Consider the following 22227-nt stretch of genomic DNA (forward strand, 5'->3'; position numbering starts at 1 on the left):
GCAATCTAGTTTTTTTCTTTTCTTTCTAAGGGATTGGGAATTAAACCTTTTTAATTCTACCACAACTTGTCTACTACTACTATAGTTGGTCTGAATGTTTGGTATTGTCCTTATCCAATAGAGGTACACTTACAGAAGAGCAGAAACTCAATATGTCTTTTTCTTAAACTGAACTCTTCACACAGTTCCAGAATAAACTAATTATCTTTTGTTTGTCTTGTGTTTCTGCCCTGTATCTACAGTCTCTAAAGTTATTCTTACTTACAAATATTCCCATTCACAAAGAAAACTAGAAGTAGATTTATAGCTGCATTTTAAGGAGGCCAAAAAATGTGGATTCATTGTCACAGAGGGTGTGCTACTAAGATATTGCTCCTACATGAGTCTCTTTCACTTAATGTACATTTTCAGTGTGAGGATGTTATCTTTGTAAATATACTTCTCCCTCATGCTTCAACTCTTGATACCTAAAATCATAGTAAACTCATCACTTGCTCATTCTCCCAAAAATAACCTGCTGCTCATCTTTACTCAGGTCAAAATATTAGGCAGAACAACCCACAATATTCTCAGTCTTGCACCTGCCTGAATGATGCTACAGGCTAACTCGTGCTGCGAAGGCTGTAGACCAGGGGTGCCCAAGTTTGGTCTTTGAGATCTACCATCCTGCAACCTTGAAATGCAACCCTTCTCCAACACATTTGAATCAAATGTCATCTGCATGTCATTCAGCTCTGCAGAGGCCTGATAACGAGCCAGTCATTTGATTCAGGTGTGTTGGAGAAGGGTTGCATCTAAAGGTTGCAGGATGGTAGATCTCGAGGACCGGACTTGGGCACCCCTGCTGTAGACATACAACATTTGTGCTTTGCATTTACGGCCTGTGGCTGATTCCATTTTGTTTCTTGTTTCTTTGTTTATTTAGTTTATTGAACAGGGACCATGTACAGCGACATATGAAACAAAAATATGCGTTGTACCAGACTGTAACTCTCTGAGCTAATTTCCATCTGTGGTCCCAGTCTGCAGTCATTTGCATGTACTTTCACACTTCCTTTGGCTTTTAATCCCTTCACTTCATACTTTAACAACAGCTTTCACAACAATTGCAACACTCCTCATTTCCTTGCTTGTTTGCTGGAAAGGTTTATCTTTTTCTTTTTTTTTTTCTTTTAAATTTAGCTACGTCTGTCCTTCATGCAACAATATGTTATGATACAGTGTACTGTACAGGGCTGTGGTTAAAGGTGGGGTTATTCCAGGTAAATGTCTTCTGTAGGGCACGAAAACTCCACAAACTCTTTGTAGTATGACTGGAAGGCTTTCCTGGAAAAAGAAAAAACAAAAAACATGGTCATTTTCTTAACCTACTTAAAGGTGCAGGCTACATCCTAGTGCTTGGCCCTGTAGATAAAGTTTTGGTATTATCTTCAGAGTAATTTTTAAGTGGTATTTAAAAAGTCAAACTCAACTGCCACAGACAAAACCTAGGATTTACAGTCAGCATCACTGCTGGGGTTGTAGTTGTAAAGTAAATTACATCAAGATGTTTAATCACATGACCTTACTCTTTATGTGACAACAGCGTCGCGTTTGTTTCCAACCAAAGTCATGACAAGATGGTGCCAGTGTGGGAGGCCTGCTGTCTGTCTACCCAAACAATACTTGTTCATCTTGTTTTGTTAATTTGTCCCTATAAATGTCAAAGTTCTGCTGGTATATGACCAACATGTATTACACGTTTTGAAGGCTGGGCACAGAGGAGACCACCAGGCTTTCTCTGAGGGGAGGAGGACAGAAGCTGGGTAAGAGCCTTGAGGAAGACAGGGAGATGCCCGGTCAAGACTAAAAAACATGGACTAAAAAACAGCACCGACGGATCGGAAATAATTCGGAATGAGTTAAAAGGAGTTTTTAAACAAAGTAGTTTTCAAGACTAAATATTGCTAGCGGATCTATTTCCTGACCCAGAGTGTGGTCGTGACTGGTAACATTTCGTTTCTCACATGTTGGGCCCAGTCAGATGTCATTTGCTCATAGTCAGTTGGTTTAAAATTCTGCTGCTCAGCTTTTAACTGGTACTGGTGCTCATTGGCTCTTAACTCGGTCTGAAGTGTTGGCTTTTTCTGTTACTTTTAAATTGTTTTACACAGTTTATTTTCTTAATTGTTTCAGTGTTTTACTTTTGTCAGTCTACTGCACTTTGGCAATTGTATGTATCTGAAGTACTTTCCATATAAAGCTGGATTGGGTAACTGTTTTCTTCGTTAACTCAAAATACCTGTATGGACAAGGTGTTCCATCAACTTAAGGAAACAAAACATAACCAAAACTAGCAAAGAATCATGGATGTAGAACTGAAAACATATTCTAATGCCAATAAAAACATTTCCAACAACTGCAACTTACCCCACTGACTCTGCAACAGGTTTGGTGGAGTTTTCAGACACAAACACATGGCAAGCAAATCTGTGGTCTGCGGGGTGTTTGGTTATGAAACCAAAATACCTGATGGGAAACATAACAGCTTTTCAAACCGTGTTTGCATAATGACATTACTCTTATTCACTATAATTAATATAATAATATTAATATAATATAACCTGTTCTGCATGCTGTCTGTAAGAAGTCAATCTTTTGCCTGAATTCTGGTATATTCATTTCTAACAACATCTCTGCAGATAGTTGGTAGGTGAGTGAAAAAAACGGATTCTTTTTGGATTTCACTTACTTGCTGTTTTTGGGATGATAACCACAAAAGGAAACATTTTTTAACTGGAAGAAGTGGCTGCACTCGTTACTCTGTCAACAAAATACAAAGAGCAGAAGTAAGAATAAAGTCTCACGTCAAGATCAAAAAGAATGTTTAAGTTGAATTGTTCAGGCATACGTGTCAAACACAGACCCAGGTTTCTTTTTCTAACTGTGACCCAAATGACTAGTAGTACTGATTAGATAGACACAAAGAACTAATCTGAGGTTCTTGGAGGATCCAAAAAGCATTTATAGAAAAATCTAATAAATTTACTTGTGTGTTGAAACCTATAAATACTAAAACATAACAACTGTATAATATGTTCAGTATGTAAAATAAGAAGTGCAGCTCAGAAAATATCTCTTATCTGACAGCTTTTAAAATATTTTTCACTAAACTCAAGATTTTCTGAGATCTTTGCTTGTAGTTTCACATGGCAACCACAAGAGGGAGACATGTGACAACGCTTGAATGAGACACTGGTGACTGGTGGAAGGGTGAGCTCATGTTTGAGAGATTTATAAATGATAAGCATCAAATGATGTTTTGTATATCTTACATGTCGTGGGGTTTTGACCCTTTCAGACATCTTTCTTTCCCTAATTCTGTGCATGTGTTGGAATCCCTCTGTCTGTTTAGACTTTAAATTATATGTTTCCAATTTTTCCTTTGTACATCCAGTGTGAGTCTTACTCTGTCACAGGCATAGTAATCCTCCTGAACTCCAAGCTTGATGCCTTTGACACTGATCTCTAGAATGCAGGAAGAAGGTGGGTTGTACTTGACTGTCATTCTTCTGTTTGTGGCAATCTTGAAAACAAATGTAAGAGATGGTTGGTGACATGCAGCAAACCACAATATCTTAAATAACCTTTTAAACCATCACCCAATTATGGTTTTAAAGTCATTATAACCCAATGATATAATCATCAGTCAGTAAAACCTTTTGCATTAAAGACTTTACATTTTCAAACACAAATGCAAACAATTGCGTACTTAATGGACCTTCTACCTTTTGCATTGCTGCACACAGAACATCATTTCCTTTGTGGTAGGGCACTTGAACTGATCCCAAGAACTTCAAGCGGTAACTGTCCATCCATTCACTGCTTTTCACTAAATTAAGTGGACAGAAAAAAAATAAGAGCTAAGAAACAAGAAATGTCCCAAGGCAAGAAACAGCAACATGACATACACATACACTATCTAACTAACTAAATAAATAAATAAATGAGATTCCAGTTGCTATTCCAAAGAAACACAATATGGTTGATGACTGATATAGTTCTATAGTTCTGTGTTTGCTCTTTCTTTCTTTCTTTCTTTTTTTTTTTACTTATGTTTTTCTAAATAAGCTTCATATTTTGATTTTTAAGCATCCAAATAATTTATAAGGGCAGAAATATTTGGATTTGGCCCACAATGCAAACTAGGGAAGGTACTAATTATTGCCATCCGTACTATAGTAACAAACATACAAAAACTCCTGTCCATACAACATGCCTTGCAGACTCATGTAATGGTAAACATTGTAATAAGGATGACAACTGCCAGGAAAAAACAATATAAGTCATGTTTTCTTGCAGAGAAATGCATTTCCAAGACCAGAGAGATACATGTTGCACAACAGTGTTGAGGTAATTTTACCAGATAAAATGAAGTCTTTTTTTTTTTCTTTCTTTTTTTTTCTGCACACCAAAGCATGGCTGGATCATGGAAAAAATAAGCACTTTTAAAACCGCTGCTGCTGCTTTTTTATGATGGTTTTTTCTTTTCTTTTTTTGAATATAAATACTTTCTAAATTTAAATCACCTTTGGGTTCTGATGAAAAGCCGGAAAAAAAAACTTTTCAAGTGTAAAAAAAACAAAACCAAAAAAACACTTTGGCTCATTACACTGTATTTTTTAGTTGTATTTGTCAATCACATAACAAAGATGCATTACTATCCAATTATTAATCTAATTATAGCCAACTTAAAAAGAAGAAGCTTCATATTCAATGGATACATAACCTTGTAGATTAGCATAACCACTGGAGGGAACAATTCTTAAAATGACTCCTAATAGACTTTTTTTTTTTAACTGCAGAGGACATATCAAATTATATAGAACAGGTTTTAGGAAATGTTTTTATTCTCTAGGTGGGGCAGAGAACTGAGAAACTCAAGTATTGCATATGATACACGGTGTTGTAGGGTTTTAACAGATGCTAAACCGAAATTATCCATAAACTAGTTTGAAAGAAAATGAACTTTTTTGTGAGGAAGGCCGCCACAAAACACTGAACCATTATCAAAAATGTGAGGAAGATAGGAAACAGATTCAGTCACATTGGCAGGGCATTAGATATCAATAGAAAACTCGGTACACTGTAGTAATTCAAATTCAATTAATCCAACTTTCTTTCATGATGGTGAATATCGACCATGTTTAATCCCTAAGGCAGAAACAGGGTCGCTCATTCATGTGATCAATCATATGAGAAAAAATATTTAGTGCATTAACTTCTTCTAATGTGCAACTTCAAAGGTCAACATTAAACTTTACCACTTTACTGTTTGGTTGTTTCCAGTCATTGTACAATAAATATTCCAATTTGGTCTCAATTACATTTCAATAATACCCACACATTGGCCCTCATTTAGCAAACAAACATGGAAATGAGCGCACATCTGTGTGATTTATGAAACGTTCGTATCTGACCGGCGTAGGAATAAGAGGGCCTTGATAAAACGGCAACTGTCATTTACATGTTACGCCCTTAATTATTCGTGGTCCAGAGGCCTCACCCAGTGATGTCAAACCATGGAGAGGAAACGTTCTGCCAAAAAAAAACAAAACTTTTCATTAGGGCCGAGATCGAAAGCCTCACTTCTAAGGTGGAAAAAATAAATAGTTGCTGTTTGGCAGCCTAAAAAAACAGAGTCAAGGTGTGCACAAAAACGCCACATGGAAGACGATCACAGAGGCAGCTGTTGAAAAAAAATTGTGATTTCTGATGTTCACATCAAGTTATGTTCCAATATTAAGATATCATACAAAACTAACCAGCACACATAATAAAAATATTATAATAAACTCTTGCTGTTACTCAGGGCTTTACTCCAGGCCTGTATTTGTCAGAGAATAAGACGTGGAGCAGGAGCATAAACCCGTGTGATGTACAAATAAACATATAAAGAATAAAATGATGGAGAAACATTTGTGAGGATTGCTGACAAGGTAAAACATTTTTCTTTTCTTTTTGCCGTAAAAGATGTTTCATGCTCAGTTGCTTCTACAGAATGAACGCAGCACTGTAATGTGGCATAGTTGAAGCTGTTGGCATAGCTTGCATGTGTGGGTTAAGGGACAGGTGGGCTCAGGAAACATAAATTAGGGTTGTAAACATGTAAACAAAACAATTAAGGTTTCAAATTTATTTACTTTGGGACCTGGTTTAAAAAAATGAGGGTAGAGGAAACATCCATTCATCCATCCATCCATATATCCATCCATCCATCCACAAACTTGCCTACATGGACGTGGACATGGTTTAGTGAACTACTTTTGTACTCAGGTTTAGATGTATTCATAGTATTTACTAATATTTTCTACAGAAATCCAGCTGTTTCAGTACCTTTATAGCTATCGGTGTCCTTGGTCACTTCCATAGCATAGTAGGCGGGAAAGATTCCACGGGATCCCGTTCGCATGTTGTAGCCCTCATACCAGTAATCTTCTCCTTGGACCTCCACCAGCAACGGGTCATCCACCTCCAACTCCAGTTCATCATCGTGTCGAGGGACAAACCTTACCAAGACACATGTTGGGATGTTGCTTTTTATGATTCAGATGACATCACATTTGTATAACAAACATTTATAAGTAGCCTCCCTCTAAAATTTTAATACCAAAGTTTCACCGTGACAAATGAAAACACAGCTCACCATTGCTTGTTTTTAAAGAAAACACTTATTTTCAAGCATAAAGGCACATGTTACCAATGACTCACAGACATTAAACTCTTGATGCTGTAGTTCAGGGTAAGTCATTTACTGACATCGACAGTGCTTTTAAGTCAGATGTGCAACTTAAATTTAGAGACCAGAAACTACAAGCACAATTTAACATCCTTTCTGCTTTCAGCTATGCATGGTTAAAGTCTCACAGCATCATATGAGCTGTCGGTGCATACAAATGCTTCTGTTCTCATGACTGCATTGCTTTTTTTTCTGTCCCTAGACCCATATGTATCTAACAGCCTGAGGTCCTCAACAGCAGCTGGAAGTCCTCACTGCCAACTGGAGTGTGGCTGTTACCAAGGAAACGGGAGGAAATTATGAAAGTGGTTGTGATGGATACAAAGACTGCATTTAGGCGTTATCTAAAGTCCAGAATAAATGCTGTTTGGTTACAGCAGCTAAAAACCAAGAGTCAGAAAAAGATGAGCATCCAGACATTGCTCAGTGACTGAAGATATTTTATCTAAAACACCAAGTTTCTAAAATTTCATTAGAGTATAAAAAATGTAATTCAGAAAGCCTAAATTTGTTTGATAGGAATGTGTAATGCATATGTAACGACAGTTGCCCTCAGCATAAACATAATATTTGGATTGAAAGAGGCGTGGATGATGTGAGGGAAAATCTGTAATATCGTTGCTTGGTAACGCAATAATGAAATACTAAAGTGAGCTGGGGAGTCATGCTCTATGCAGAGTACAAGCAGGGACCTCAACAATAAAAATGTTTTACCCACAGAAAAAAAGACTTTCATTTCCAGTTTGCATCCAGGGTGTGAATGCATAACACAATGATGAAGTTAATTTTCTTATTACATCAGTCTTTTGTCAGTGTGTTGAACATAACCACATTGCAATACCTCACCTGTATACTGCTCTGTGGGTCTGATCCTTCTCCTCTCCATTTATGACACAAGAGTAAAGGCCAAAGGACTCTGCACCTTTTTCACCACAAAAGAAGAGAAAAGTGAAATAAACAGAAAGGTAGAGTGTTTCAGCACCTGCGACAGGCTGGCAGAAAGATTAATGAAACTGACTTAAACTGAAACAGATGTCCAAGAAACAAACTGAAAATACAATTAAGGCAAAGTCAGTTTACTTAAAAGCACAAAAGGAGTTTTTAGGCCCCATTAATCACTCTTTAAATAAATAGAAAAAGATGAATGTTATGCATTTTGGCCCGTATTCTCATGAGATTCCGACTGCTGCACAATGCAGATAAACTACGGTAGTGTTTCTAACAAGCCTGGAAAAAAGGCTAGTACCAAAGAGAAAACAGTTATAGTAAACAACCTGACAACACATCCAGTGTATCAGTCTGTCATTCTCTGTTTCTTTTGCATAAATGCTCATAACTTCAAACACTGATTGATGTTTTACAAACACAAACACCTCAATATTTTATATTAACATTGATTTAATTTCCTCATGTTTTGTGATCATTCATATCAAATAAGTTCCAAAATTCTCCATTAGAAGACTCTTCTTTCCTCCAGACCCTGCAGCAAATCTTGGACAGAAGCTTGTGGTACTGACCTCCATCATTGATGAATCTGTTTCTTAGAAGATCTTTCATTTTAACTGTCTGCTCTCTACTAACATTAGCTCAAGCTTTTCACATTTATTAAATGTGAAAGTGAAAAGATGTGTTTGAATGTTGGAGGATTGTTTCAGAATGGATCCTGTTGAGTCTGCACAATCAATGTCCAGTCTGACTTAGTTAGATCTGCTTAAGGATAGCTTTCATGTTTTTTTCTCTGCTACTCTTCATCATGTCCTTTCTCCTTACGATGTTTAACTTTCTTAATTTATGATTCTGATGTTTTATCTCTTTAATTTGCTCCTTCTCTGTGTATGACTCTTATCCTTTTAGATCTCACTTTTGACTCTACCACTCCTCATCACCACCACCTTCTGATGACCGGGGAGCCTCAGCAGATATCAGACACTTCCTGACTGCTCATCTAACATCAAGATTCCAGGGGTTCTGTCCTCTCCCTTTCAACCATAACAGTTGTGCTTTAATACATTTTGATCCATACATTGAGTAGTCCTGTCTTTATCCCTTTAATACCCTACTCAGTTGTTTGATAAGGCACTTTTTATTCACTAAAGCTTGAAGTTAACCTGACTGAGCCATCTCTGGCAGTGCCATTACAGCACTGCTAACAACAGCCACTAATAAAGCAAAAGTTAGCTGTTGAAACATTCTTGTCATTCTCAATGTTTTTCTGTATAGATGCACAAATGTAGACGTTAAAATAAATTATTTTTATCTCTTTGCTTTTCTTCACTCATATTTATGTATTTATTGTAATGTTTTTTATGTATTATCCTTAATTTATTTGATATTAAATTGTACTTAATTTTATCTTGTTTTTTCCCAAATTTATTCCTGTTTTTAAATTTAAGCGTTAAGGGGTGAAAACCATCCACAATGTTGCAGCAATAATCAGAATCGGATGCGTTTCTCAATTTCATCTCCAAAGTGTCTCAGAATTATGTTTTTGTTGTTGTTTTCAGTGTGCAGTTGCAGTCAAATAAAATCCAAATGTAAGACATCTGTGGTTGTGACTGTTAACCATCAAATCAAATTTCTATCAAGCTGGTAATGTAAGCATGGTGTAAGTGTAAAACATTTATCTAAAACAGCTGCTACAGTACACTATTATAAATGCTATGCATATCATTACAGAGCAACTTCTAAGTTTTTATTTTTAATAAGAATCACATAAAAGGGTAAATGTTCCACATAAGATTGCTAAAATTATTAGCATTATCTAAACTAGTCATGGTTATAACTTTAGGTAATAAAAAGATGCAAAAGTGCTGATATTTAGCAAAGTGGAAATTAAAGAAAAAGGTTTAGAAATCTCCTTGCTAAAGTATTTCTAAATACCTGCAAATGTCAAGAGATTTGACGCTTAAGAGGAGAAAGTAAGGTGGAAAATCCCTTTTGTCCCTGCATTCTTTCGCTCAGCAGGCTCTCTGATAATCCAGCTGGGTTTTGTGCCCTGAATGTGCAGCTGTCAAAATGCTGAAAACATTAATCAGGCAGAAAATACCAAGTTTTTAATTTACAAGCCTTAAAAGCAAACATGTCCTTACTTTAACCTCTGCTCTGAAAAATGCTTAAAAAAATGATCCACAATTGCCTAAGTCATCGCTGATCTTCTTATTCTTACTTTAAAGCTCAATCTAAGTGTGCAGTTAACCCAAAGAACCTCAGTGACCAGAGTTAAAGCAGTCATGCATATGATTATCTGTAATATATGAGTGAATTTTAAATCCTGAATATCTCTGTGGCTTTGCTTTTTTCCTTTTTTTTCCTTTTTTTTAAAGCAACATTAAGTCAAGAACAACATGAGCAACGTTGACAGTAAATATATTTTATGTGTAAGTAGAATAATTACATAATTGCTTTAATTAAAAAAAAACATATAGATTATGTTATGACAGAAACTTACTGGAAGAGCGAGAGCGGCCATTCAGGAAGACGTTGAGGAACTTCTTGGAGAAATGCAAGTCTGCTTCAGGAGTGGAGTCCTCAGAGAGACAGGCGGTGGCCTCCCTCTGCACTCCTCCTAACCTAGCGTCGTGCTCCTCATCCTCATCTTCCTCCTCATACTCCTCCCCGATGGCTGACTCATAGGGAGAGGAGACGCAGTTGTCATAGACGGTTGCTGAGTCGCTGTCGTCGCTGTAGCCTTGGTAACACTGTCGGAGGCTGACAAGCTCTAACTGAGCATGCTCATCCACCACTAAAGTGTATTTGACAGAGTCATATGACAGGCCGCTGGCCTCCGAGCTCATGATAGTCCTCAGTGGGACAGATTCGCTGCCGCCACCATCTCCCTTCTGTCCCCCTTTTGCCATCCTTCCGTCAATTATTCTGTCAACATCCTCATCCTCCCCGCAGTAACTTTCATCTGTGGCGTCCACATACTCTACAGATGAACCGGCTCTCAGCATGGCACCGGCCCCTGTCCCTGCCCCCTTCAAGCTGAGGTCCAGTGCGAGCGAGGAGCAACCTGAAATAGCCATGCTGGGTGGTGTGATGAGGGACTCTACACAGGAAGCATATGAAGGTGGAGGGATATAGATCTCATCCTCCTCATAGATGGAGGGGTTGGTCCGATCTGGAAGGGGCTGATATGGAGGTGGTCCTTCTGTATCAGAGCTTATTGACATGCGGCCTTGCTCAGTCTGCTGCGACAGGAAAGGACGGTCCTGCACGTCTGGAAGTTCCAGGGGGTCAGCAGACCGTTGCACGGGGGTCAGATAAATCTCCTCCGTGGGCTCTAGATGAACATCCGTGTGGTATCGAATCCTCTCCCTGTGGTGCCCGCCACCATCTGCCTTACCCGCTGGGTACAAAGGAGCTGGAGTGTAGTTCTGCGGTGGTGGTGGAGCAGGTGGCTTCTCCTGCAGCTTGGAGCGCGTTGCAATCCCTGTGCATGAGCTATGCAAGTGTCCCGAGGTCCGACTGTGTCTGCAGGGGACATCTGTAGAGGTCCCGCGGTCTTTGGTCTGCGCTGCGCCACCCTGCACCTTGTCCTCGTCACTCAGACAGCTGTGCTCACGTGGAGGGGTGAGGTCACCTAGAGGAGCAAACAAAACCAAGCAAGCGGCAACACAAACAAACATGCAAACACAGATGCACAAGCAAAAACCAGACACACACACAGAGTAAATGTACATGATGCAGATGTTACCAACAGAGAAATGAACAAGACAAGCATGGCAGCAAATGGACAGATCCATAAAGCACAAGCGGGAAGAGACAAGCAGCAACGGTTAGGTAATGTCAGGATTACACATTTAAATCCCTATTACTCATCAAAATTCAGAGTGCGGCCAGGACGAGGTGACTGCTGCGTTATATCACATGTTACGTCATAATCCATCGCCAGGAAATCAAGGCATTATATTTTCTGGGTTCATACACGTGACTGTTTCAATATGCCATTTTGTTGCCATATTTAATAGATTCCCCAGTCAATTTTTCAGACCATATGAGACTCTTGCCTGGAAACATTTCTTAAATATGTTTATTAAAGGACTGTAAAAACAATTGCTAAACATTTAAGTAATATTCTGGTCATGCATGCTTGTGTTTAAAAATCGTGGTTCAATTTACTGCATTTTGTCATCATAAAACAATTAGAATCAAACCAATCCACATCAATAAATAAATAATTATACAATTTTCTATTTTGGTTCCCTCATGTTTTGGGAATAAGAAAAAAATGTTATAAAAGTATATACAAGCGTTTATGTAGTCATCTTCATTTATAGTATCTAAGAAATCAACAAGGACCCAAACCTTGTCAAATCAAGCTTTTCATTCAAAATTCGAAATTCAGATTTTGACTTTTTATTAGAAAAACAAACATTTTCCCTATACTCTGTCACCCCACCCTCACCCCAGTAGTTATCCAGAAATGAAAAATGTTTTGAAAACTGTAGGAACTTCATATTCAATTGTGAAAAAGCAGCTCTAGTATCTGAAACCACACTTCAGTCTGGTCTCTTCTAAAAAGGAGTTTAATCTTATACCTTTGTAAATCTGTAATTTAGCAAGGCCTCTGCACAGATACCATTTTATAGTAATGTACAAAAAAATGTGATGCCTTGTTGAGATTAACAGTTTCTCAGCCATATCATAAGTATTTCTTTGATTTTGCTTAAAAATGCACATGTTTAACAAAGTTAAACTGCTGGTAAACCTAAACAAGCTGTTTGATTTGTCCTGATTTTAAAATTTTCACTCGATTATGTGTTTCAGAGATGCAAATTTAAGTCCTATTTCATTGTTGGCAGCGGTTGGGAGTGAGTTTTTGATAGCTTTCCGTCATATAAAGCTCTGAAAACAGTTGTAGCAATGAGCTATGACAGCTCCCTGCCAGCTATCCACCCACAGTATGTAGCATTGCCTCAGCTAACTGGTCTCCCCTCATGACCTAATCCAAGCCTTCACACAGTCCCCAAAGGGCAGATTCACACACAGCCTGCCAAGCCAAATGCAAATCCACACAAGTGTTTCATGACTATGTTTTTAGCACAATAAAGACCATAATCAGAAGCAACATTTCGGTTCCTTGAACAGAATTATCAGCAGCTAAACTAGAAAATTCAGTGTTAAGTGAAAAGTAGCTCTTTGTATTGAAAATGAGAGAAAAACTCACCTGTTTTAAGAGGTGAGGAAGAGCCTGAAACCTTCTCCTGCCAGCTGTATTTCTTCCCAAATGAGTTGTTGTTTAATGTGTCCTAAAAAATTAAAAAAAAAGGAGAGAAGAAGTGGTGAGATGAAAACAGATGGAGAAAAGAGAGGAAAGGAAGACTGAGAAGGTTGGTTCCTAAATTCTGGATCCTGACATAAAGTGCGCAACTTTTGTGTGTATGTCTCTCTCTCTTTCACGCACACACACACAGACAAAACCCTTTTATTCTGATGAATGAGCAGGGATTTCTTTTGTCTGTGCTCCGTGGTGTGCATTTAAAGGGACCAGACCTTTTCTGTAGCTACAGGAAGTGTGTGTGCACACACACATACACACACACACACACACTAGTGCTTTACAGTCTTTAAACTACTTGAAATGATATTTAATAAATAATATCTGCACACAACATGTTGCATGAAAAAAATCTTTGTGGATTCAATAATAATGAAACAAACTGAGGAGCCTGAGTTAAATTACTGAATATTATCAACAGAGCGTCTTAGCAGTGATGTATGTGTTTGCTGTTGTCAAAGTCACATCACTTTTTTGTAACATGCAAATGAGTGAATTTCCAACCACACCCAACCACACCCAGTCTGAGCTGCAACAAATTTGGCCACAGAGGGCAGTGAAACCTTTCATTTTAGTCTGGAGTTGACATGACATGATTAAATAATAAAAATCACTCAATTTAACTTCACTTTACAAGGAGGAAAATAACCCCTTATATTTGTGTGGAACAACATGACTTTTTATATAAACATATTTCCAATAAAATAAATCTATAAATCACAGTATAACTTATAGTTTGATCTAAAAATGTTAGCCATAAACGCCAATTCTGTGATTTGGGAATAGACAAGATGTTTTCTAATAATACCAACAACGTCTTTGTTTCCAGAAGAAACTGGGAATGTGTGTAAAATGAGAAGCAATTACAAAATAACATTAGAGACAAGGATGAAGTGTTGTGCCGGAATGAGTTCATTGAACGATCGTTCATGAAATATTCATATTCATATTTTGGGTCAACGTGAACTGAACATATTGTATTTCTGCCTGATGAACGTTACTGTGAGCGTGCTCATTCCTGCGTTTGTGAACAGCATCCTCTCACAGTTGAACTTTGTTCAGGAGAGTGCCAGATTTCCAAACAAAATCCTGGCTGAAACACATTGTAAACAGGCTGTAATATATATGTGAAAAATCCAAATCTGGAAACACCAGCCACCACAGTCACACTGCGCATGCATCGTCAAATTACAAAACATGTAGGCAAAATCCAATGAAGGCAGCAGCATCACCTCTACCTTAACGATCACTACAGCATCTTCGTATGATCACTTAAAATTTTTTTTGAAAAGGTCATTGATGATCCAGGAAGGAGAAATCTTGCCTTTTTTGTAAACTATGACCACCAGGTGTCAAAGAGAAACTCTGGACATCAACAACGTAAACAGCAAACCTGAAACGGCATACTGAAATAAAGCACCCGGCTAGCCTTCCAAGGTATGTGAACTAAATGTCACTAAAAACAATGTAAAGGCTTGGCAACGACAGCTAAAGCAGATGATCTGTCACCCAAGACTAAATAACGGCGTACAGTAGCAGAAGCTTCGTTGTCTTCATCTCCAGCCACAGCTGGAAAACCTTTTGTAGTATATTGTTGAAGACCTGCAGCCTTTGAGGAAAGAGGAACCCTCAGCTTTCATAAACTTGACAAATGCACTTGACATATGGTCTGCATGTCTTTTTTTGTTTAGTTTGTTACTTATTCATTTGGGCTGAAAATTGCACTTTTATGACAAGTTCTAGAACTTTTCTTTGGACAAACAAGTCAGAAAAAAATACATTCACAAAATATTGAAAAGTGACTTAATGAAAAGATAAATAATGTTGAAATGCTTTACACTTTGAGGTACATCCTTTGTTTCCTACCTACCCCAGTCTGGTTCCTACCTGAGATAATTAATAATTCCTCATTAAGAAAAGACCATTCAAGCAAGTTTTTCCTCACGTTTTTATACTGTAGGAGTGAAAGCTGCAGCTGGCTACGAGTGTGGACTGAATTTGTGGCAACGATAGGAAAATGCCAGTATTCTGAGGGTAATAGCTCACAGCAACATATTGGGAAAAATAACTATGAACTAGTTCATTTTTAGAACTGTGAACTTAAGTTAAAAAATTTGAATTATTAACTATGAACGGAACTAGTTCATTTAAAAATGTGTGAAGAAAACTTTGAACTAGTTCATGTACAAACTGAACTTTGCCAACACTGCAAGGTTGTAATATACAAGTAGAATTGTAAAAGAAACTAACTGGATCTTAAAGTTATTCATTCTTTTGGGATAATATCACATCTACATGAAAAAAAAAAAAAAAAAAAAAAAATCACTCAAACATGATTTTATGATCAAAGGCCAATGTGACATTTATCACATTACACGCACTAATAACATATTGCTCAGGAAATCAACCACATCACACAACTAATTATGATGTGGTCATCTTTTCCAATCATGACAACTTCTTCAGTTCATCAAAATGTTACTTATCTGCTGCTAGCTTTAAAGTTCAATGTCGGTAGAAGAGCCTCGTGGTCATAAAAAAATTCCTGAGTCGCCTCTTCTAATCATCCTCTCCCCACGTCTGTTCGTGGACCTCTTTCAATTCCAAGGTTTTATAATGGCGTAAATCTAATCCTAGCTGAAAAACAAACAAAGCTAAAATGCAGATGCAGTGCATGAAGCCTAAGATAACAAAACCAAATGTCACCTGAGAACACCTCAGAGTATCTGACATTTTCTGTGAGTCAGGGGCCGAGTTGTCCTGATAAGACTTTTTTCCATTTTTATGAATAAGAGAGGAAAAGAGAAGTGGAAACAACAGTGACGACAACATGTCCCAAATAGGGCCTGCTCTTCCTCCCACCTCCACCCACCACGCATGACTCACTTCCCATCTACGTGTACTGGGCCGACTGTCAGACTGAGCAGTTGCCGTGGTAACAAGTGAATCAGCAGGTGGGGAAATATTTTACCATTGCTGCATCATTGCTGACGGCAGTGACTCAGATGTATTCAGATATAGTTTGTGTTTGTGCAGTAGTGACCGACAACTCCACGGACATGACTCTGATAATACTTGACACAGCTGAACACATCTCAGAGTCATGTCTGGCAATAAACCGCGTCCTCTGGTGGAGTGTTTTCCTTGACTTGACAGTCATCTCAGACTGTCACCCTCAGCTGTGTTCCCACCTCTGCTCCAGTCACTGAACACAGTCTATTTGGATAGATCAATTTGGATTGGAAGTAAAAAGCAAGGAAATAAATGATAAGACTAAAACACTGTTGATTCACATGTAGAGGATAAATCCCAAACACATCATGTCATAAATCACAAGTAACACTTTGGCTCTGGTGCAAGACATTTTTTTATCTGGTAAAAAGCTACCGTTGGTATTAAAGCGTTGCAGTGCCTGCAAACTTTGGACACAACTATCACACCTGTTTCAGCTAATCTGGAATTATTAAAGAAGGTAATAATTCCAGATTATGGATGAAACATTATGCATGTTTATCTTAATTGTAGAAATAAATGTAATTAGGACATTTATTTAGTTTTTTATTATTATTTATTTGTATGGAACTTTGCCAAATCACGCATTTTTTCTTCACAGCATAGTATCACCTCTGTTGCTAGATTTCACCTCACCGCCTACATTTTTGCATGTTCCTGCTTCTGAGGAAGATGCCAATTTATCAAGCACAAGAATAAAAAAGTCATAAGACTCTGTGAGGGAGACAGCAAGGTTTGAAGTTTATGTAGGTTTGCTTTAATCATTTTCCAGAACAGCAGTACAATAGTAGAGGGGTGATGAGGTGATGAGTAAGATAGCTGGTTACGTACATTATTCTCTTCATTCTAATCTTACCATGTCCTTTGTTGTTTAACATAAAAAACAGATCTAAATGGGGTTAAGATGAAGACTAATGATGTGAAAGAAGATTTTTTTTTAAAACAAAGTAGGGTTGATAACCAAAATAACCAAAAACAGCTGGCTAATTTGTGCAGGTCTAGGTAGATTGCAGTCTAGATTAGAGTCAATACTAGTGGCTTCTTCTGTATTCTGTGCACACTACTTTATCTGGTTTAGTAAATGTGGTCCTATGTTATAAGTACAGAAACACATAGAAAACAGTTGTAGAAAGCAGACAACGCTGGCAGACTTTACTGTACATCTGCTAAAAGATGAACAAGTTTTCTTGTACATGGTTTGTTTTGTCTCCTTCGGTAATTCTTGATACAGTGCCGCCTCATGTGAGGAGGTGATACTGCATCAATGAATCAAAACTTGCTCAAAACGGTCACTTTGTTTGACAGTATAAAATCAAACGTGGACCAACTAAATGTTGCAGACTCCAACTAAACAGCGTCCTCAGTTGTTCTGGGTCAAGTAGATTATTTGGTGTTAAAATTATCTAAAAAATATTAAGAGCGATTAGAGCTAAACTCACATTAAGAGGAGATACTTTATCAAAGCAACATCACAGAGAGTGATCTGTGAAATAAAACTTTCTAAATATGTAAGAAGCTCATTTGACAGTCTACTTAATTTTCAGATATTTTGAAGTGTCTTGTGCATCTAAGTATTTAATTAAGAAATAACACAAAATACCACAAGGTTTAAGTACACTTGTGCATCTCATGATATTCCTTTTCCCAAAGGCTCATGGCTCTTATCCTGATCAGTGTTACTTTTGTTCAACCACAGAAATCTTGCTTGCTGCCAACTGATGCAGAACTAAATGTATATTTTTCATTTTACATATCCACTGACCTAGAAATGGTCAGAGTGCTGCATTTCTCCTGCTCGCCTCTTACAGTATTCATTGTGAAGAAAACTGCCTGGAGATGATCTGAAATCATTTACAGTATCTCATCTTAATGGGTTTGCATGCACTGTCAGCTCTGCTTGTACTGCATCGATCTGCAATTAAAGAACTGGACTTTTCAGAGTGCAAGGGTAAATAATAAAGTCTATAAGATTGCACTATATTCTACATTGATTTTACTGCTACCAGTTTATTTATTTATTTATATAAATGTAAGTTGTAGGTCTAGTATCTTTATTTTATCTTACACTGTTCACTTTTGGAGTCTTTTATTCTTGTATTCACTATTTTATTCTTTCTGGGCCAGTAGGAGGAGTTGCACTGGTAACTGTAAGGCAATGAGATTCAAGATATTTTTCATTATTAAAAAGTTAAACCTTCTTAATTCCAAATGTGATGGAGAAAAGAAGTCTCTGCATCAGGGTGCGGCAACAAAGTCAACCGGCTGCACATTTTGCAAATCTATTTAGTACTTTACAGTATTTTTACCATTATAATTAAAAATGCAAATCCATAGTCAATTCATAATCACAAACCATCTTTCCAAACATTTTTTTTTATCTTTATCCAAAATTCGGAGCCCCATTGTTCTGTTTGGATTCCTATTTAAGACTTTCATTTAACCAATTTTAACAGATTATTTTATTTTGGCTTTTAATCTTTACTATTGTGTATCATGTATAGCACTTTGGTCAAATATGGTCATTTTAAATGTGCAATATATACAAACATGACAAGCTACATGTGAAATGTGAAGCAGGTAGCTCATTTAGCTCCAGGGTTTTAGCCTCGTTTCCAACAAGGAGGAAGTGTTTGTGGAAATGACAATAAAGGCAGAAAATGACCCATTTTTCTACTAAATGATCTATGCAAAGAAGATGCAGTGTGCTTTTTAATGTATTCACAAAGAGTGTGTAGATCATCGTCTGCGAAATGTTTTCACATTTAACATCTAAAATCTGCATCATCTTAATTTCTTCCTTAGAATCTCACAAAAAAAATCATTAGATGGGAAGAGTCCCAAAGATAAAATAAAAATGTTTGAGAGCAGATATTTTCTTTATACTTTCTGGTTCTGAAAGCTAAAACAACACACAACAAAATGTACACAGGCAGACAATAAGCTTGTTTACACCCCACAGAAACCAGGCAAAGATCAAAGCACAGACAAATATAGAGCTGCTCGGTTGATCATGTTAAAAGACCACATTCTGAGTGTGTGTATGTGGGTCAGCGACATGGGAAACTCACCATTCCATGCTTTAAAAAGCAAAAATATAGTTATACTCACATTTCAGTTCAAACTGGCAAGCATTACAGGGCAGTTTAATTAAACTGAACTTAGGTAAAGATACCTAAAAATTGATTAACTCAAAGAATGATCACAAACTGGATCTAATTTAGAATATATGGCAAGTTTACTGTAGGATATGCGCTTCTCATCAACGAGTGCATTGGGTTAACAATTGGTTGGCCTTCGGAGTGCACAAGGTCTAATAAATCCACTAAGTAGCACCTGCTCAGCAACAAAGACAAAGTTAGCAACTGCATGGTGCTGAAAGTAAAAGATCCCAGCTGCTAAAGAGCAGACGGCTGACACTAAAAGATTTCAAAACCAAACGTAGTAAACAATTAAAGGTATCATGATTCTTACCCAACCTAAACCACACACTTCCATTTACTTCATCAACTAATAATCTTCAACAAAATCACAAAGCACTTGGTGAGTGGGTGTGACAAAAACTTGCAGGGGTGGAGCTGCTATGCAAGATGCCAGTCAGCCACTGGAAGCAACTTGGGGTTCATTGGTTTCGCACAATTAATCTAAATGATCTTACAGTGTTTCCCCTACATTGACTCAACTGTGGTGGGCCGCCTCGGCTATGTTGTCAGTGCCACACCTTCAAGATGCCGATAATTACATGGTTTCACATGGACATCAGAATTTCTGAACCAGCATTGCTGCCTCCAGAAGAGCAGCAGGCTACTCTGCTATCAGACATCTGCTCTGCACATGAATGCAGCATGCAAAGCATGGTGATGGGGAGAGAGGTGGAGCCTAATTAAACTTAATCAGTTAAGGCCACAGGTAAAATAAAACTTCGAGAGCATCTGACAAGCTTATTACAAGAGGAGTCCGCTGAAAGAAAAAGGGAAAGGTAGCTGTAGATAAGTTGCTTTAGATTTTACAAGTTGAATAGACATTCCAATATGGTGTTTCTAAAAGGGGCATGCATAAAAACAGACCAAATGCATGAAAATTGAGTGTGCGTACAGTCAACACTGGGCAAGTAAACTAGAACCCGCGAGTGAAAACACACGTTGCGAGGATGCATTTCTGCAAGGACTAAACAGTCCTTGCCTGCTTGAGTTCCTACACTGCGGAAGTAGAGACTGTGGTTGACGTGTCTTGTTCTCTGATTGTTCGAATTCTGGCAAACAACAGAGCTAATGTCAAAAAGATTTTTCTAAAGTGTTGTCAACATGTAAATAAGCAACTGAGCATATGTGTGAAGGGTGATTCCACATTCCACATCAATCCCCTCATTGATTGATGTAGTCTAAGTCCACTCCCCCGCCGACCATTGGTACCACCACGGCTACAAAATTTAGAAGGGGAAACACTGTCTGATATCTGTATGTGTTAACATAAAGTGGCTTTGATGCCTGAATCTAACCAGAGAAAAATTTTTGCATATTTCATTCATCTGCAGTATTTGTAGACACAAACACGTCTGTTCAGATAGGATCAGATATTTCTTCTAGGGGTTGCTCTACAGTACACAAGCAAAAAATTCTGTCACGCATACCTTCTCATATTTATTCTTGTTGGAGACACACCAACTCATCCAATCTTTTCCTGACACACTCATGTTTGTATGTAACCCTAAACCTAAGCTAAAATATTAAAAGTTAAGCTCAAAAAGAACTTTACAGATAAAATGTCTTCCTTCTAAGGTTGGTTCTCAAAGACTGACATAGTGGACACAAACACACACACAGTCACGAGTTCCAGCAGCATAAAAGCACAGACAGTGACGGGCACCAAGGGAAAAAAATGTGTCTTGACAATCAAAGCTATTGTTTAGTGGAGAAAACACATCCTGTCAGAGAATTGTTGTAAATTCAGTGCTGATGTCAAGCAGGTTGTTCATTCTCATTTCCACAGCTACATCATTTGAGGAGAAAAGAAACCCAGACAGGCAGGCACACAGATATAATTTCCACCAAGCAATATTTGATCAGTATTCATTTAGCTGCTAGAAACAGTGTGTGTGTGTGTGTGTGGATGAGGTTAATTCAATTTCTACCTGTGTGCGTGGCACAATTGGAAAGAGGTTAAGGGTCGTGGGTCTCTTGGGCCGGTAAGTATCCATGGTAACAGGAGCTGCAGGGTCCTTGGTGACTGGCGGGGTTGCGATGGCGGATGCCTTCGAGGACGCCTTATCTCCGAGGTAACTGTCAGCACCGTCGATAAGGTCCAAATGCAGCATCTCTGCCTGAAGCTGGCCGACAGCTCCCAGCTCCGCCCTCCCTGACATCCTATTGGTTCCTCGCCTCACACGGCCCTGCAGGGATTGGAATGAGCATGCCATCAGTCGAAGTGGAGAAAGGAGGGAGTGAGATAGACGGAGAGAGTGTGTGTGCATGGGATGAGGGGATTGAACCAATTAGAAGCAGCTCTGTCTTCAGTAACAACATAGTCACTGCCAACAGTGCGCTGCATAAAGAAGAGAACAGACAGAGACTATTTATGGCAGCCATACATGATAGTATTTATCTGGTGTAATGAAGAGAGTGAAATCCCCCCTGGTTCTTCCTCAACATCATGGGTTTTAGTCTCACTTATTTTGTTGGATTGCTCTCTCATGATCTGCTAATCAGATCTCTTGTGGTCGAATCAGAAGTTATATTTTTATGTAACAGGTCAAATAACTGATCAATAATGACATCTAATTATGATGTCTGTTAAGATATTTAGTGGGCACAGAATCTGTAACAGGGATTTGTTTGAGGAGAATTAATTAAAATTTGTGCAATAATTAATAAATAATATTTGGAGGTGCATTTCACAGATAAAATCACAAAGCACTTTACAATAAAATCCATAAAAATATAAAAAATATTTACAATACAAACCTTTACTTCCAAATGAGATGATTCAGTTGCTTGTCAGTAAATCTTTATATGCTGGCAAGTTCAGTTCATTAACCCATCAAATTCTAATGTATTATATTTAAAACATACAGTTCCTGTGACCTTTGCACCACTTAAAACAAATATTTTTTAAATACTTTTTAAAATAAAATCAAAGGAACTGAAACACATGAGCATCATGT

At 37.9% G+C, this 22227-nt stretch overlaps 1 protein-coding gene across 2 annotated transcripts in view; it reads right to left on the reverse strand.

Moving 5' to 3' along the window:
• Positions 1-775: 775 nt before the first annotated feature.
• mapk8ip1b (mitogen-activated protein kinase 8 interacting protein 1b) overlaps positions 776-22227 on the reverse strand; it is a 46597-nt gene continuing 25145 nt past the window's right edge. For both annotated transcript variants that reach the window (XM_041986335.1, XM_041986342.1), the window contains exons 3-12: positions 21199-21456; positions 12948-13029; positions 10227-11360; positions 7625-7700; positions 6376-6548; positions 3768-3871; positions 3449-3565; positions 2732-2802; positions 2410-2508; positions 776-1326 (exon numbers count right to left, since the gene is read on the reverse strand). In XM_041986335.1, coding sequence (XP_041842269.1) covers positions 1254-1326; positions 2410-2508; positions 2732-2802; positions 3449-3565; positions 3768-3871; positions 6376-6548; positions 7625-7700; positions 10227-11360; positions 12948-13029; positions 21199-21456 — 2187 coding nt within the window. In that variant the 3' untranslated portion in view covers positions 776-1253. The remainder of the gene's footprint in view (positions 1327-2409; positions 2509-2731; positions 2803-3448; positions 3566-3767; positions 3872-6375; positions 6549-7624; positions 7701-10226; positions 11361-12947; positions 13030-21198; positions 21457-22227) is intronic.

Source organism: Melanotaenia boesemani, chromosome 1 (assembly GCF_017639745.1).
Source record: "Melanotaenia boesemani isolate fMelBoe1 chromosome 1, fMelBoe1.pri, whole genome shotgun sequence".
In the NCBI taxonomy this organism is placed as follows: Eukaryota; Metazoa; Chordata; class Actinopteri; order Atheriniformes; family Melanotaeniidae; genus Melanotaenia; species Melanotaenia boesemani.